Source organism: Pseudoliparis swirei, chromosome 22 (genome assembly GCF_029220125.1).
Source record: "Pseudoliparis swirei isolate HS2019 ecotype Mariana Trench chromosome 22, NWPU_hadal_v1, whole genome shotgun sequence".
Taxonomy (NCBI): domain Eukaryota; kingdom Metazoa; phylum Chordata; class Actinopteri; order Perciformes; family Liparidae; genus Pseudoliparis; species Pseudoliparis swirei.
The window spans coordinates 8,565,689-8,583,691 of NC_079409.1; the positions used below are offsets into that span (position 1 = coordinate 8,565,689).

The window sequence follows — 18,003 nt, forward strand, 5'->3', positions numbered from 1 at the left end:
TCCTCACTGATTCAAGGGCTTCAGCTGTAGGACTGATGCTCTCTTGTGTGAGAAGGAACTGTTTGCAGTGGTTCAGGCTTCGGAGGAGGATGCCCTGTGGATGTCACCTTCTTGAGGTATTCTGGGCACGTTGACTTGGGTAGAGACTCGGAGCAAACTGGACGGATTAAATCCCACCTGGCCTCGGAATATACCACGGTTGTGGGGAGGTAGAGGACATGGCATGGGGAGACGGACATGTGGGCTACCTGGCACAGACTGCAGTTGCTATCTGGACTCCAAAGAGCTGCATGGAATTGGTGAATGGATGAGTGACTTCAAACTCTTTCATCAACTCCTGTTGGACATATTTAGAAGCAAACAGTGATATTCATTTACTTATAAAAGACTGGAATTCATCAAGGGCCTGTTCATAAAGAAAGTGTGGTTTGGCAATATGCACCATGTACTCAAGGTACTTGTGTTGATACAAAGTGAGCATATAGTTCAATACATATCATTTCTATGCCAAGTATGGGGTGCAAGGTTCTAAAATAATAGTGTTTCAACCGTGTTTTGCGCTCAGTGGATTATGTCAAAGAACACAAAACAAAGTCTGCCTGAACAAGGAAGACAACCCTGTCATTTAAAAACTACTCTTGTCTGACCCAACCTTTACACATATGTGACAGGGAGACCTCCTCATGATGCCCAAGCCCACCTTTGCTCCACCTCTGGTATCTGATCAGACTGACCTCTGAGACAATAGGCATCCATTTGTCACCAAGATCTACTTCAGCAAATACTCTGGAGTTTTACGTCAAGAAATCTTTCTTCACCTGCCTCACTTCCCCTAATCCCAATCTCTTTATATACACCCCTCAATTCCCCTCTCCTGTTACTTTTTCTGTCCTCTTCTATGTTCTCCATTGCCCTCTTCCATCCTCACTCTCCTCTCCTCCCGCTCCATTAGGTATTGAGCCAATACAGCCACTACTGTACTGTATATGTATGACTAAAAGACCTCATGTAAGAAATGCCCTTGGCTCTGCTAAATCAGCATTAGCCACAGCTATGCGGCATGCAGGTCCGATGCACGGCAGTGGGAGGTTCTTCACCACAGGACAGGAGACTTGTGGTGGATCTCACATGTCTTTCCAGCGTGGAGAGATGATTATGACTCAGTCGATATCAGTGATGAGAGGCTGTATTGATGTGAGATAGTCACTGGAAAGGCTTTTCCCCCTCCTGCTGTCATTGCTGGGAATAAACAGAGAGAAAGAGATATTCAGAGAAAGAGCTGGTGGGATGGTAAACGGCCTGCGCCCCGTCACACTCGATGCAAACTGTCAGTGTCTTCCTCCAGAACACATGCGTGTGTGTGTGTGTGTGTGTGTTCCAGGCAACTCATCTATCAGTGTTCTGTGTGTGTCTCTGTGTGTGTGTGTGTGTGTTCCAAGCAGCTCAACTATCAGTGTTCTGTGTGTCTGTGTCTATGTGTGTGTGTGTGTGTGTGTGTGGAGCAGGTATCGCCTCTCCTCTTCGAACGGGGCTGAGAAAATATTAACCAGCTGTTTTGGAGCAATTATGTTTGGAATGTGAGTGCAACTGCTCTGCGAGGGACTATTATTACCTGCAGGGTGGGGTGATTATTGAGTGCTGCGCCACAGCCAAACAGTCTCCAGGAGAAAGAAATGACCAGGAGAGATAGTTTGGATTGGATGTTTGGATTGGGCACTCAGATGGGCAGGGGTTCCATTGAGCCATTTTATATGGGGTTGACATGTTTATGCTTTCCAACTGCTAGTTTATGGGCTTTGGCCAACTTCAACACCATAGATCACACAATAGCCACTCCAAGCTCTCAGACTGGTATTATAGCATAGTGAATAAGCCACTTAGTGATAACTTATGATAACTGTATGTCTGAACTGTACCATAGGCAGTAAATAAGTACCCAAACAGATTCTAAAGATTACATGTCTAGGAATGAGTGGTATGTCTGTCAAGGCGAGACAGTTTAGCTCACTGACAAGAAATTGCCTCCGGTTGTTTTGAAAATTAAATCCGTCATTTGAGACAAATGCAATGGTAAAGGCCGAACCAGGGCAGGAAATTTGTCTGCAGAACAAAGTAACGAGATAAAGGTGATTCATATTCCAACCAATTAGTTTTACATTAAGAACAAGACATCTGAAGCTATTGTGGAAAGTGAATAAATTGCATTTATTTCCAATTTCATACATAATCAACAGTTAAATATTCAACTGCCTATTTTATTATGGTAAGATTATGATTTTCCAATACCTTGCCATGAGCTCCTCAATTTCCAAATTATAAAATGCATTCAATTTAAAAGCTGTTAGTTTGGCCATGTACTCTAAATAAGTTCAAATATAACTACTATTCTTGTGACACACATACTTTTAGATATACTTTACTGTATTATGTTTCATGTGAGATTATACATTTCCGTCATACTCATTCTTGGGGGAATTTTTCATCCCAATACAACTTTTAGTTATTTTGTATACGGGTAGGTTTTGAGGTGTTGCAATGAGAGAGCCTCGTGATCAAATCACTTTTATTAACTGACTTTAAATAAATCCTGCTGGCCCCAGTGGACCCATGGGATTAGTCAAGCAGGTCTTTTCACTTCAAGAGAGGGAGGGAGAGAGGGAGAAGGGGGGGAGGCAGGGTATGAAGGGAGGGGGGTCACCTTTTGTGCAAATATATCAACCAAGAAGACTGCCACCAGCATCAGATTTCTGTGTGTGTGTGTGTGTGTGTATGAGAGAGAGAGAGAGAGAGAGAGAGAGAGAGAGAGAGAGAGAGAGAGAGAGAGAGAGAGAGAGAGAGAGAGAGAGCGAGAGAGGGAGAGAAAGAGGGAGTGAGTGAGAAGTCCAGAAAGCTGTGGAGCATTGAACGAAGGAAGAAGAGTCGCTGCTGCTGATTTTCTACACTCTACAACCCAAAACAAAGTGATATACTTTCCCTTTGAAAAAGTTAGAAAAGCCGCCATGGACGGGACAACGCTCGGACGCACGTCGCTCTTGTGCACCTTGCTGCTCTGGGCATTTCAAGGTAATTAATTCTCTTTGATACTTTCCTCTTCATGTTGTTGTATTGAACCCCTCTTTAGTAACTTTACAGCGCTTTACACGCGGCGCTGGTTAGTTTGTGTCCTGGCTTCAGGCGGCAGACTTGTACTTTCCTCTTTCGCGGAGCAGCCAGAGGTCCGCTGCCCACCGGGCCAACCTGTCCGTAGCGGTACGCGCCTCAGTCGGAAGCGGCTCCACTTCCACACGTCGTTGTTTATTAACGTGAACGCTCTATAGCTTACGGTATATATTAATGCTTGGTGTTGAGCAACCTGTTACCGGCGGGGATAAAGAGCCATGAAACCCGCCGACGGCAGGTGGAAAACCGACGTAAACCCCCAAATCGACGTGTAGCCTATCGAGCAAGCCGGTTTGTTTCAGCGGTAGCAGAACTGGTGGAAGAGGAACACGTAAACAAGTAGCCGTCGGGGTTATCTCCCCGGTCGGCATGTTTTAAGACTCTTTGTAGTTGTGCGGTAATTCTCAGCTGCGCGCTTGAGTGCACTTCAGAGCGCGCGCCGTTATTTCCGTCCGGACCCCGCTGCCCTCTGCCATGCAGTCGCACTGACACACATCGCACCGTCAAAATAAAACACGGTGTGAACAGTCATAATGTGAATGTGTAAATAAAGCGTATCTAAAATAATAAATCTACTATAAAAATCAATGTCGAAAAAAAAGCTTCCAAAATGTTTTGGACGTCACACACGCATTTATTTCCTTAATTAACTGGGAGAGGTGAGGCTTTTATTTTGCCAGTCTCGTTCTCATCCATGTTGCAATGTCTAGCTACAGGGTGTAGTTTCCAGCTCTTTGATGTCTGATCTGCGGGATTTGCGTCTCGCCCTCAGCACCCGTGGGTGCTGCAAGTATACGCCAATTTATATCCAGCTTGACTTTAGCCTCATATGATCCCCGTCAAAGTAAAGTTTCTGATCACTGGCCAAAACCAAGCAGGGTATATATCCATTAAAGGAGTGGCTGTGATGCTCCCGGCTACAAGTTTATTATTGACCTGGTTTTGAATTTGCAGCAGAGGTTCATCTCCAATTCACTCCCTCTGACGCTCATGTATCATAGATTACTTGTTTGGTATTGATGTGTGTTTCTCTCATGTGTTTGATTCTAAAGTACTGTGAAGATTTAAATTTGCTGGAACGCTTTGTGGTCGTCTTGTGAAAGTTATTTCTATTTCCTGGCCTGTGCAGGCAGCCTGAGTGTTTGAAGCAGGATGAGCCAAAGGGCGGGGCTGGAAGTGCTTGGCACCCCCACCCCCCTTACTCACTGCGTCTTTTTATGTTGATCATCATTTCTCTTTATTGTGTCGCAACTTCTTTTAAATTTTCATACAAACATAGCGTTCTATATATCAGCCCATGTTTACCTGGTTTAGCTTTTCCTCCCCTCTCCTTCCACCCGTCGCCTCCACGCCTCCCCAGAACGGCTTTTCACGGAACGACGGGCTCCTCTCTGGCGCCGGAGACAGTTGTGCTTTGCTCTCTGTCTGTCCTTCACGAGGCCTTTAAACTGGTGCCTGCTGAAAAAGTGCTCTGTAATTGATGGCCGCAGTGTTGATCACACGTCCCTCTGTACAGCTGCGGTGCTTTTGATTTAAAGGCCCGGTTTTCCAGGTGTCTCACCCCCCTCAGGCGGAAGTCTGACAGAAGGCAAGTCATTATTTCCCTTTGGAGCTACAAACGTTGATTTCTTCAAAGTGAAAGTTTGCTGTTACTCTCTCTCTCTCTCTCTCTTTCCCGCTCTCTCCCTCTTTCTCTCTCTCATACTGCTGTCTAATAATAGCAGTTCTTATTGGATCTCACTGGGATTCTGTCCCACAGACCCACATTCCCACAATTACCAGTCACACGCACTGGCAACTTCAAACTATGTCAGTGCGGAGCACAGACGTGCACTACATGGAACCACGGGACACGTAACACCCATGTCATCTCTTGAGCCCGTATTTATGTTTGTCGTTGTGACACATGGATACGGGCTGCATGACAGCACCAAGGTGGTCGGCATGCCTGTGCCCAGGGTCACCGCTGACCCTTTGACCTGCTCACCCAGACATGTATGTAAATGGCTCGTCGACTGTACGTTCCTGAGACGCCTTCTCCATGGCGGGACAAGCATCAGCAGCGGAAACATGATGAATTACAACTACATTGTTGCTCTCTGAAGTTTGTTAAACCACATTCCTCAAATTAGAAACACTTCTTTCGAAGTGGCTGTTGAGGAAAATACACGACAACACTAAAGCCTCCCTAAACTACAAAGAGACATAAGGTCATTGAAGTACACCTTTTTTTTTCAAAGCAATAACTTCACCCTCAAAGCTGGCGCTGCTTATCGTGCGCCCTTAAATGTTGCGCTTTCGGGGTATGAAAAGAACAAAGTGACATTAAGGGACAAAAGAAGAGTCAACGGTCAGATGAGTTTGCGCTGAACTGTAAAGACCCCAAGTTGTCCTGAGCCGCTTTTTCCGGCTCCTGCGAGCACACACACGTGTGCATTCCTGAACGCAAACGGCAACAGGCTGTAACACCCTGTTCTGTTTCTCCTGTGTTCCGTGTCTCCTATGTCTCCTCTGTGTCTTCTGTCTTAATTGTTTAATTCCCTGCACCTGCCCTCAGCCACTCTTGTCTCGTTAGTGTCTGATGTCTTACACCTGTTTCCCCCCCTATATATTGTGTCAGTCTTTCCTTTGTCTGCTGTCGGATTGTCGACTCTAGTTCCGTGTCCTTTTCCCGTCTTCCTGTCCGTGTTCCTGATCCTGCCTGCTTCGACCCTGCCTGCCTGCCTGCCTGCCTGCCCTGACCGACGATCCTCTGCCTGCCCCTTTTGGACCTTGTTTATTTTGCAACTGTTTTGCCTCATAAAAGAGTGCTTTTTGTTATTTATATTGCGTCCAGCCTGTCTCTCTGCGCCTGAGCCTCACCCCGTCACAAGGACCTGACACAGGCTTCCACATACGACATGCGTTCACTGACCGGGAAGGGTGCGCTCGCACATCCTCAAGTTAACACACCTGCACACATGATACGCTCCTCACACACCATGAAGCGCACACACACACACACACCTAGAGCTCCTACCTGTGGGATTCTGGTGTTACGCAACACTGGAAACTTCTGCTCACAGAGCAGTGAGTGACAGATTGATAGTGACTGCTTTTGGGAGAGCAAGTCCGTGTTTGCCCCCTTGTTATTTAGGCCTCTGGGGGACTGGGCCTTGGAATGGAAGGGCTGTAATTAGTGGGGTGATTAATTCCTGTGTGTTTGTGTGCGTGTGTGTGTGATGGAACAGAGCACTGAGACAGAATGAGTGGCATTCCTCTGGACACGTTGGAGCTCGCTCTGCAATGTGTTTGTTTGTCATCACTTCCAATGCTACGGACAACGGGCTTCCTTTCTCGCTTTAAAACCCGCCCACTCAGCACAAGTCTCAGGCAGTAATCCATGAACAAACAAGTGGCCACAATGCGGCCCCCATCTTCCCGTCAAGTGGCAGTGTCATCGGTGCAAAGCTGAGTCCGCTCACAGCCGGGGTGCATTCTCATGGTTCGACTCGGCCGAACAGCCAGTTAAACATTAGTCAGTAAATGCCATGTCATGGTTGGCTTGTGTTAGGAAGTCCATTTAGTAATCATTGCGCTCTGCTGAGGGGATTTGAGATCACCAGCCTTCCACATGCCCACTAGTGTTTATTCTATGCAGTGAAGGCCACATTAAAGTCAATTGCAGCGGTGTGATGAGTTGGCAATCAGCAGGCGGCAGGTTTCATGCACGCGGGCAATCTTGGTTTTGAAGTCAAGAACGATGTGATCTCGACAGACGGAAAAGTTGATCCCCCCCCGCTTATTCCTCCTCGATTCCCGGCATGAGCTTCAAAAGATCTGCAGCCAAAGCTGTGATTACACACACACACACACACACCTACTAACACATAAAGAAAAGGTGTATTTCATCAGATTAGCTCCGCCTCCCCCCAATCTTCATCGGTCGACCCGTCTCTCTTTCACTCAGCCGTCACTCTTTTCATTTGTCCATTTTTAATGACACTTCAGAGTAGTTTTTTTTGTGTTAACGTCAAGTTGTATTTGTTTATGTGTTTGCTTGCTGTGATTTACCTGGTTGTCTTTCTGTTTGTTTTTCCTCTGTGCTTTTGTGCTTGTTCCCAGTTCATAACCCTGCTTGGCATCGGGAAGATTTACCTGAGTGGGAGGAGGCTGCGTTTGCATTCTCGGCAGATTTATGGCCACTATTGATGATTCTATAATAATAATGGCCGTCCTCCCCCACTTGGCATGTCCACTAATTCTCACTTTGCAGAGAACACATTCCAACACGGTGTCTGCCTCTGCCTGTCTTTGAGTCTTGTACAGACACATTGTCTTGAACAGTCAGAATAAGGTAGAGAAGAAGCTGTCCGGAAGTGGTTTTGGTTTCATCCGTTGCTTGGAGGATGCGGTCTTGTCATGAGCGGGAGTTGTAGGGAGGAAAGGAAGGAAGCAGAGAGGAAGGGACCAACAAAGAGAGATCAAGGGAAGGGATGAGAGATGATTACAGCTGACTGTCGCGGAGCCATCGCGCAGTCGTGTTGTTCTGGTCTCGAGGGAGGAAGATGATGGTGAAGGGTAATGCAGCCTTGAAAAGAGTCGACATGTCTCTGTGTGGGTGTCCTTGTCCCCCTCGTCTGTGGGGGGGGGGGAAATCAGGGTTGGAGCCAAATGCTCAAAGCTCTTTCAGGAGACGAGGTTAAGAGCCGCCGATCCATTTAGCAGGAGAGTGCTGCAGCGACACGGGGCTCAGAGCCTCCAGTCCTCAATGTGTTGGTGGAGGAGCGGAGAAAAAGATGGTGGGCAAAACAGCAAGGGAGTACGAAGGCCGACATGTCGTGTTCCCGCCTCAGCAAATGGCATTCATACCCCGCCGCCCCTAGTGACCAGCTGTTTTCATCAATCATGCAGCGTGCGACTGGGAGCGATGAAAGGAGCACAACGCGATACAGACCGAGATAGCAGCAGTGAGGATCAGACTGGCTGAGTGCGTCAGGATTGACGAATGCCAATTAGGAATGGGGAATGTCATGGAGGAAGCCTGGATCTGCGGCCAAGGAGATCATTTCCCTGGCAGTGGGGAGGAAATCCTAACCCCTGCGCCCCTCCAACCCTAAACCCTCCATCTGACTATTGGCCGGCGACGCGTCCTCGGGGAGCCCTGCAAGCTGTTGCTTTTTAGACATCAACAGTTGCCTCAGCAGCAGTTGTTCAATGCATCCCCTGCAAAGAAGGCACACACACACACACACACACACTCACACACACTCACACTTGGGTTCCATGACCAGCTCTGTCTTTCCACACCGCTGCCTTCTCCCGGTGCGGGGAAAGGAGAGAGTAACATGCTCCGTCTGCTGCGGGAGCGCCCCTGATTTCACTTGCTTGTCTCGTGGGTTTTTTGAATATTTGTTTGACACGCATTCTTCAAAATGACTGTACATGATGGTAATCACTTCCCATGCAACCGAGTCAAGGTTCCATGCCTGTGGACTGATATTTGATTGCACCTTTGACCTAGTGATTTATTTTTATTTTTTAGAAGGAGTGGTTTCCGAAATATGACAGCGTAGCCTTAAGGGATTCTTTCCCTCCATTATCTAGATTGCGTCATGATAACCAGAAGATGAGGGTGACTTGAAGTTCACTCGCCGACAAAATGTTCTACGTTTGCATCTCTGCACCACGTGTGTCCGTAGATTTACTCAAACCACCGCCGTTAGTCCTCTCTCTTCTGAACCATTTTGTATGTCCAATCTCCCCTTTCCATCTGTCAGAGAGCATTCCGGCCCCTCCTGACTTTAATCTAGTTAATGGTTAAGCAGCGGTGGTTAACCTCTCCAGTCAGGCTGGTCACTCTTTGACAATGAGATCTTATTGCTCTAACTGACCCGTGGGGACCTGGGAGACGGGAGTGGGAACATTACTCCTCCATGAAGGGAAGGAAGAGGAGAAGCAGGCGGTTGAGTGGGGGGGGGGGGGGGGGGGGGCGCAACTATACTTTAAAGCTAATGTCAGTATTCTGTGTGTTGGTTGCTCACGATGACTTCATGTCAGCTTGTGTGTGGAAAGAGGGGGCTCCCCACGTTACCTGAGAACAAGGCCCGAGTGTCATCGCCCAACAGATCCAGTGTCAGTTTTCAGGCCTCGCCCAGGGACAGAACTCGTCTTTGTTTTATTGAGGTTTCGCTTACCTGAGCCCCTCTGAAACAACGGCCACAGCCCTGAAGTTCCCCTCTCTCCTCTCCGCCTGTGTGAACTTGACTTTGAAACGGAAAAGTAGAGGGGTAAAGTTACCAATGTTACGGTTCTTCCCAAGTCAACTTTAGCTTGAGTCTATTTCTCTCTGTTGGATTTCTCCGTGGAATTCGCCTGTCGGTCTCTTTACCGCACCCTGCTTTACGCCCAGCTCTGTAGATCTCCCGCCCCCCCCCCTCCCCCCCTCTACATCTCTCGCACTCATCCGTCTCTCCCTTCCTCTCACGTGTCTCAACCTCCTCCATCCGTCAACTGTCTCTCCTCCCTGCCACAGACAGACACAAAGTACACGCATCCTCCGGACCGTGTGTTTTCTGAGCAGTAGTGCACGGTGATCCTTTATGTTGACTGACTGTTCAGTTCATGAAAATAATTAAACTAGAAGATTTACTTTCCAGCGATGTGACTGTATTTCTACAGTTGCATTGGTGCAGTGATGCAGCGGTAAAAAAAAAGCACTTGGGTTTGCTGATCCAATAAGTAAAGTACATTTCTTTTTCCACATTTGTTTTTGTTGGGAAATTCAACGCTGAGCCTCTTGAGTTGTTTGTCAGCTGTGTTCATATTCCGGTAATACGCGGAGAGTCAAGTTTCATAGCTTGATTTTCATTCAGCCTGGCGGAAGAAAAGTACAGGCCTGCTCCCGGTCCATATGAATATTTAATTCAAAATCAATGCCTTTCAATTGAGTTATGACTCCATCAGACTAAATGATTCCCAATTACATCTCTGTGCTATCTGCAGAGCAACAACGTGATGGATAGTTACTGTGGGGATAATGTTAGACTCACAGAGTGCCGAACTGATTTAGCCTCTTGTTATTAAAGGATAAAGTAATTATAACCCCAGTGTTTTGCCCGAGAGCATCTTGTATTCTGCTCTGGGCATGTCGCAGCAGCAAAACTGGATTCAACAATTATTCGTACACAATGATTATCAAGCAGATAATGTGTGTGTGTGTGTGTGTCTGTGCATTGAAAGCAGCGTGTGAGGGAGGGGTTGGTTAACGGTCGGGGCCGAGAGGACATGTGTTTAGTAATAAGGCCGAACAAAGGGGGCCAGGCAGAGGGAGGGATGGAGGCAGGATGATGTATGCCACTGCTTTTCATTAGGTCTCACTTCTACTCACGCCTAGAAATCAATTTAATTTTATGAATAGAACTGTGTTACCGAATTGAAATATATATAATAACAGTTTTGACAAGGGGTGCAACTAATGATGAGTTAATATTGATTGATTTGCTTATTGTTTTATCCTTTTAAGTCTATATTGTCGGTCTGTACATTTTCAAACGTCTTTTTTTTGTCCAACCAACATTCCAAAGCCCCGGAACATTAATTTAACAGTGATGCAAAACATAATGGACCACATTTGAGACACCTGAGCCGAGAAATGACTTAAACGATGAACTGACTATACAATGTGTCCACAATTCATTTTCTCTTGACTAATCGTCGCGCCCATAATTTGGACCAGTTTGTAAAACAACATAATATAATCTTCCATCCCAACATGTTCCCATTGACAGTCAATGAACTCCAATGACGACTTCGCATGTGATGTAGCCACGGGACTCCTCACTGCGCCACTTTTTCGATGTATTTTTCCAGCGAGGTCTTTTTCTTTCTGCACCTGAACAAGACGAACATTGTTGAGACGTTCCTGTAGGCTGTCGGAATGCAGCAATTAATGCTGGGCTAATTATCCTTGCCGCAGAGAGAGAGAGAAGGAAGGAAGCAAGGAAGCAAAGTAAGGAGAGAGGAATGGAGCCTAGGTGTTGAGTGAAGGGAATGGAGGAGGGCAGCAGGTTGAGGCGCAGTAAAAGGGAGAGCATGACGGACTCTCCGTGGGACTCGCTTGAACCGCGAGTGTGAGTGTGCACGCGTGTGTGAGGACATGTATGTCTGCAGGTGCTTAAGGATGTCAATGTGTGTGTGTGTGAGACATCCAGATACTTGTGTGTGAGAAAGGGTGTCTGGAATGCAAACCCTATTAACTGAACTAACACTGCAGTGTGTGTGTGTGTGTGTGTGTGTCAAACTTAAGGGCGAGCTGTGTGTGTGTGTGTGTGTGTGTCCCTGTGTGTGTGTGCTCAGTACCACAACCATGGCAGTACCAGCTGGTGATGGGTCAGTGGTGCCGCCCAGCGCTCCACTCTGGGGGCCTCATTGGCATGTCTCGTACATGACTCAGACGCCCTTATGAGATCAGCTTTGTGTTCAAATGATGTCACCGGGTTCATATTTCCCCCTATAGCGTGAGTTTTTGACTCTTTATTTCTCTATCTGTTCTCATCATGTCTTGCTCTGCCATGCTCGCGTGCTCGTTCCTCTCCCCGTTTGTGTCGTATCGTGCCGCCGTGGTTGTGGCCCCTGGTTGGCCAGCTGGTGGTATCTGGTCCAGCCTGTCAGATTTGGAGCCTGCTCTCCTTGGCAAAGGAAGTTGGCAAGTTAAAGCCGGCCAGAAAAATCGACCATCCGCTGCCTTCACCCTTTTTTTCTTTTCTCGATAGCCCCTCACCCACACACACACTCCCCACCTCGCCCCATCTGTTTATGTGTGTGTGTGTGTGTGTCTCCGCTTGGCACCGCTTTCGGGGCAGTTGGTGTAACGGTCCGGGAGAGCATCCAAGCCCGGCCCGCCGTCGGCGTGACGGCGCAAACAGAGTCAACGCGCGCTATGCAGCGGTGACCCCATGCTAATGCTAACTCCATGGGTGGATTGGTGAGAGATGCTACGTGCTAGGCGCCGTTTGAGCGGACGCGGGCCTCGCGGTCACGTCGCCGACCGCCGCACAATGGCGTGCTTGTCTTCCTGCGCGCCGCCGCCCACCTGTTCTCTCCTCCCTCGCCTCGGCTGCATCCGAGTATCTGAACCCAAAACTTTTCTCCTCACCCCCGCCCACGCTGCGCTTCAGTCTCTCTTCCTTTTTTCTTGGCCTTCTCCCGTTGGGGAGGGTGAGCAGGACAAAGGAAATGGTTGCAGTGACGGCGAAAGAGGAGAGACAGCTGGACTCGGGGTCGTGTTGCATGTGTTCGCCCACAACACCGTCTGCACCGCGTTCTCTCTCTGGCCTCGTTTCTTCCTTTCACGGGCTCCCTGGCCTGTCTTTTGACACTATTCCCCTTCTTCCAGTTCCTCTGGTGTTCTTGGTTTCTGTTCTCATTACATTGCATGTCATTTAGCAGACGCTTTTATCCAAAGCGACTTACAATAAGTGCATTCAACCTAGAGTACAAACTAAGAACAACAAGAATACAGAAAGTAACATTTCCTCAACATAGTCGAACTACAAAAGTACCATAAGTAAGAGCTATTTAAGTGCCACTGAAGTGCAAATCTGTGTTTTAATCCAGATATAGTCGGAAAAGATGTGTTTTCAGTCTCAGGCGGAAGATGTAGAGACTTCCTGCTGTCCTGATGTCAGTGGGGAGCTCGTTCCACCAATCAGGAGCCAGGACAGCAACCAGTCTGGATGTAGAGTGGTTAGCTCGAGGTGCAGGAGTCACAAGTCGGTCGGCTGTTGCCGAGCGGCGACGTGCCGGGGTGTACGGTGTGACCACATCCCGGATGTAGACGGGGCCCGATCCGCTCAGAGCACGGTACGCCATCACTGCCATCACTGAATTCTCCCTTTCGCTTATTCCTTGTCTTGTGGCACATCCGAGTCTCTCTCTCTCTCTCTCTCTCTCTCTGCGTCAGTCGGTTCCCACTCGACGATGTGGTCAGAGCCCCTGCGGTGGATTATCAGTCAGTTGACTCAGAGAGGGCAGCCAAAAGCCTCCGGTCCAAACACGAGACGGTATCCAAATGATGGGCCGGTTGGCCCCGTATTGGCTTGAGCCAGGCTCGGTCCACAGGTCTGCACACACACCATATTGGCCATCACACTGACACACTGCAGTGCTTCTGTTTGTTTGTGACATCTGCTTTGGGAGTAGTGCTCCCGTCCAACATGAATCTATTCATCAGATCAACACAGAAGCTGCTATTGTGGGTCTCACATGATGCTCTTGTGAACGTGGGTGGGACGAGGAGTATAAATTGCATAATATAATATCATTTTTTTCTTGTGAGGTCATCAGTTCAGAATCGACTCACGTTTTTAGTCCTCATTTCCTACGATAAAAAAAAAAAAAAACTAACATTTTGGTAAATGGAGGAAACCGTGAGCTCAGCCGAGATAAGAGATTGTTATATATTTTAATATAAATCTTCCCTAGTGCACATTTTGGGGCGCAGCTCTCGTATGTGGCCATCTATTCTCAAAATGTTGTGAATGAAGCAACCAGTTGGTGTGATTTATGACAACAGGGGGTGCTGAGCATCTGCGGCTCTCGTATAATGTATACATCGCCTCTTCAATCTGGGGAACACATTCCCCCCCCGATCCACGGGGTCTACCGACCCCATCTGCCTTGCCTTGTGCGCGCGGCTTGAAACTCAAGCTGGAGTGTTTCCTCCCCGTGGCTCCTCCCCGTGGGTTGGCTCCTCCCTCCCCAAAGCTCCCTTCCTGCGTGGCGATGGAGAGTTGAAGTCATGGGACATTCTGCAGCTCTGCCGACGATCGTCAGCCTCCACGTCTCCTGTCACCTGGTGTACCTCCTGTCCTCACACTTCTTCAGTCCTTCTCACCTCTCATTGGCTCTGACAACCCCCTCCTCCATGCCCCCCCCCCCTCCCTTTCCTTCCTGTCCTTTCCTCTCTTCCCTCAGTCTACCCCTTCCTGCCATTTACCTGTAAGGACATGTTTTTGTGTGTTTTTCGCCTGCCTCTGCAAAGCGTCCTCAAACACCTTCCCCACCAAGCATGTCAAAATGTGCCCAAGGGCCCCCAACCCAACCGCACAATGTGTGTAATTGTAGCCCGGGCACATTATAAGAGCACGCTGTTCTTCTCAATGACATTTAGTGACACGAGGACGATCTTTGACTCACACCATGACAGCGAATAAAACAAGAGAAATGTAAATTGCATTGATGAATAAATAAATAAAAGGAATAACACACACAAAAAAAACATGTCTTTCATGAACAGGCCTGTGATTTTGTTATGAATAATTAATGAATGATGCTGATGGGAGGTCCACCGCCGCCACCGCCGCCTTTGAGTTCATCTAATTGAAACAAGTTCAATAGTATCATGTCGGCTTTTATCTCCATCTTGTTGCCTCTGTTTTTCCATCCCCCACTCTTATAATGAAAAGCACAGACTGACGGCTATGAATATCTTGTCATATGATCACAGACATAATATGTGGGATGTGTTTAATTTCACCCCTCTCTTTGTATTTCTTCACTATTGCATTTCTTCCTCTCTCTCTCTATTCACTTTCATTAAGTTCAAAGGAAATGTTTTGAATGATTTCCCTTTTTTTATGGTCTCTTCCAAGAATGGCTTCAAATGTGAAGAACGCTGGTAGGCAGGTTTAATCTCTTCCTTCCTTATCTCACGGTCTCCTGCCCACTGCCCACTGCCCTCGATCTAACCTCACCCTTCTCTCCTCACCTCCATACCATTCCCCTCCTCCTCCCTTTTCTTCTCCAACCACCCAGCCGTGCGTTCTCCCTCGCTCCACCATCGTATGCTCAAACGTGTCAACATTATTACCAGAAGCCTGTAGGTGGAGGTGTAACAGTTTAGCTCCACACCTTCCTTTTATTATTAGTTGTTTTCATTCTGTCTCACTAACTATCATGTCATTCCAGATCCTGCTTCCCATCTCGTCAGTCCAACTCCCCTCACCTGCCTCTGATCACCTCGTTAGTCCCTCATTACCTTCACCTGGTCCTCATGCCCGTCTCACCTGTTACCCATTCCCTAATTAGTCCCTGTCTACTTAGGTTCCCTCACTTGCCCTCTGCCAGATTGTCTTGTGTTTTTCCGACCAAGCCCTCGAGCGTTCCACAGTTTGATTATTCTGTCTGTTCCGTTACTGACGACACTCGCAGTAAAGAATCTTTATTAGAATTATCTGTCTCCTGAGTCGTGCATTTGGGTCCACCCTAATCCCACTGTGACAGGAGGAGGTGGATGAGATGGTGCCGGGGTGGTGGAGGTGCTGATAGCTGAGCTTCCACACACGTATAAACTCCTTCTAACACACATGCACACAGACATACACACACGCAAGCATCCTGCTCAGCTTCCCACCATATGATGTTTTCGTTTCTCCATTATTATAAACAACCAGCACCTACCTGGGCCATATGCTGCTGTAAACACCGACAACGAGACTCACGCACTGAGACAGAAACCAGAGGTTTATTGCTAAATTTGGTGAACAACACTTGATTGCATTATGAGTATTTAAAGAAATCCAAAGCTAGACTAACCCTAAACTTCTGTTTTACGGCTGGTGTCAATGCATGGGCACATACACAGCTTCAGAGGTTCCTTATCTCAGGAGATATTAAAAGGAGAACTGACCTTTCTCCATACTCTGTGGTATGCAGAAGCCACGATTAAAGCAAATCAAAGGAAGGACACACTCCTTTTGTATGCTTCATTTCCCCCCTTTGATTCTGGTATGCTGGCCATCAACATTGCATTTTCATGCTAGTTTTGCCACTCCGCCCCCCCCCATCCCTCTCTCTTCTTATCAGCGTCTGTCATCCTTGTAATCTGCCTGTCAGATTCAATCTTCTCGTCATCACTTCTTTTGTTTCCTGAGTTATTCTGACTGTGTTTTTCTTGATATGGTATCTTGGCTGGACACGTGGTTTGTGTCTTTACATGAGAATGGAGGCACAGCATTGTAGGCAAATGAAGGAGATCCTTTTCTCTCGTTGGGGCCAGTGGTAGCTATATAATGTGTAGAAGGAATTACAGTTAAATCCATGGCTGCACCTGAACTCAAATATACTGTTGGGTACTAATGAATAGCCGCTTTAATTTGCTTTAACCATCTATGAACTGCTCTGTGCTTCCTTATAGAGGAGATGTCACGTTCTCAATGCCACACTCTTCACTTGGCTAGTAGCCAGTAAAAAAAGTGAGCCACAGTCGGGATGGAAACGTCAGTGGGCAACAGAGACCTCATAGAAGTGTAAATGTGCTTTATTTAAATCAGGGTGAATAATTGTCTCTGTGACTGTGTGTTTGTGTTTGGGGTTCAAAAGAAGTGTAACCCGCGGGGTCACGGGCCCATCTGGCGCGAGATCTCACGGGAGGCCGGCAGCGCCACGCGGCAGCGCGTCTGACCGTGGCTGTGTGCACTTCAAAGGAGAGGAGCAGTTGCCCTAAACAGCCCGACATGGGCACTGTGAGCCGCCGGAGGAAGTTGCGCAACCGCATGGGTTTAAAATATGTAGAGAGAGTGTGTGTGTGTGTGTGTGTGTGTGTGTGTGCGCGGGCGCTCGGTGGTTCAGAGGTTTGGCCGCGGAGTAGAATGCGGCCGAGGCATTTTTCACTCTACTCCGATGTCTGACCTCTTCCCCTCTGTCCCCTCCCCTCGTCCTCTTCCCCTCAGCCCCTCCCACTACTTTGCCATTGTCTCCTTCCCCCATCCATGACGACGTCCCACTGTTTTTGTGTGTTTGTTTTTGACTTTGCTGTCTCTTCAAGCAAACCCTCCAGCCCTCACCTGCCCTCCCCTCCCTCCTCTTCGTTATCTTCATCTGCCCACAGTGTCTCTATCTTCCACCTCCCCGGAGCGGCAGGTTCGCGCAGGTTGAGACGCGTGTTGTTATGTCTCTCTCGGGTTTCACGCATTCCAGATATTATCACCTGGCTCCGGTTAGCTTAGCCGATGGCCATCTACACAGAGGGAAGTCAATCACTAGGCAAACAATGACGCCTGTGAGCTCTCCCAGGCCCGGTGCCCACAGATGAAAGGTCTGTGCCAGCATAACGCGTAGGTCACGATGGACGACTTTGTTCTGCTGTCAGTTGTATTTTCCATTCTGCTTCACCAGCGAGTGTCGCTAGATTCAGTCCAAAAAAAAATCCATGTCGAATATTTAGATCTCAGCTTCTTTTCCCTTATTATTTCATCTGTTGTCTCCCATTTCTTCGCCAATCAAAAACACCATCTGAGCAATGAATAATAATGAATGAGGCATAAATGAATGTGAAAAATGGAGTCCACTGGGGAGCAGATTCTAATTTTATGCGAATTGGAATAATGCACCTTCTAAAAGTCTCTAGTGAGCCTTGATGTGGGATTGAGTTGGACATTTTCAGTGTGTTATTCAGAAAAATTACAGCTTGGAATTGAAATTATTCACGGTTGACATTTCCTGCAGTGTCATTCTGTCATTTCCAAGCGCTCCTTTTACAAACCGTGTTTTATCAGGTAACTGGAGGACAGTGTTCTTTGTTTATTTCTGCGTCAGTGTGTGTCTATCCACGTCCAATCCAGCCTCGGGCTGCTTCTGTCCCCTGCAGGCTCAATGTCAGCAGCCGGACTTTGATGTCAAGCCACAATTTATTTGTCCGTCTCTGCGGACTCCCCTGCTGTCCACACAATGCCAGGCAATCAATAATAATGTGACCTACCTATCTACCCCGCCTGCCCACTGCTTTAGTTATTCACCCCCTGGCCTGCACTGTTCCAATCTCTGACCTGCCCCGGAAAAAAAAGCCCTCTCCTTCCCCTACTT

At 47.8% G+C, this 18,003-nt stretch overlaps 1 protein-coding gene across 2 annotated transcripts in view; it reads left to right on the forward strand.

Moving 5' to 3' along the window:
• Positions 1-2,879: 2,879 nt before the first annotated feature.
• Positions 2,880-18,003, forward strand: part of bcam (basal cell adhesion molecule (Lutheran blood group)) — a 45,512-nt gene continuing 30,388 nt past the window's right edge. For both annotated transcript variants that reach the window (XM_056443982.1, XM_056443983.1), the window contains exon 1: positions 2,880-3,063. In XM_056443982.1, the coding sequence (XP_056299957.1) occupies positions 3,000-3,063 (64 nt within the window). In that variant the 5' untranslated portion in view covers positions 2,880-2,999. The remainder of the gene's footprint in view (positions 3,064-18,003) is intronic.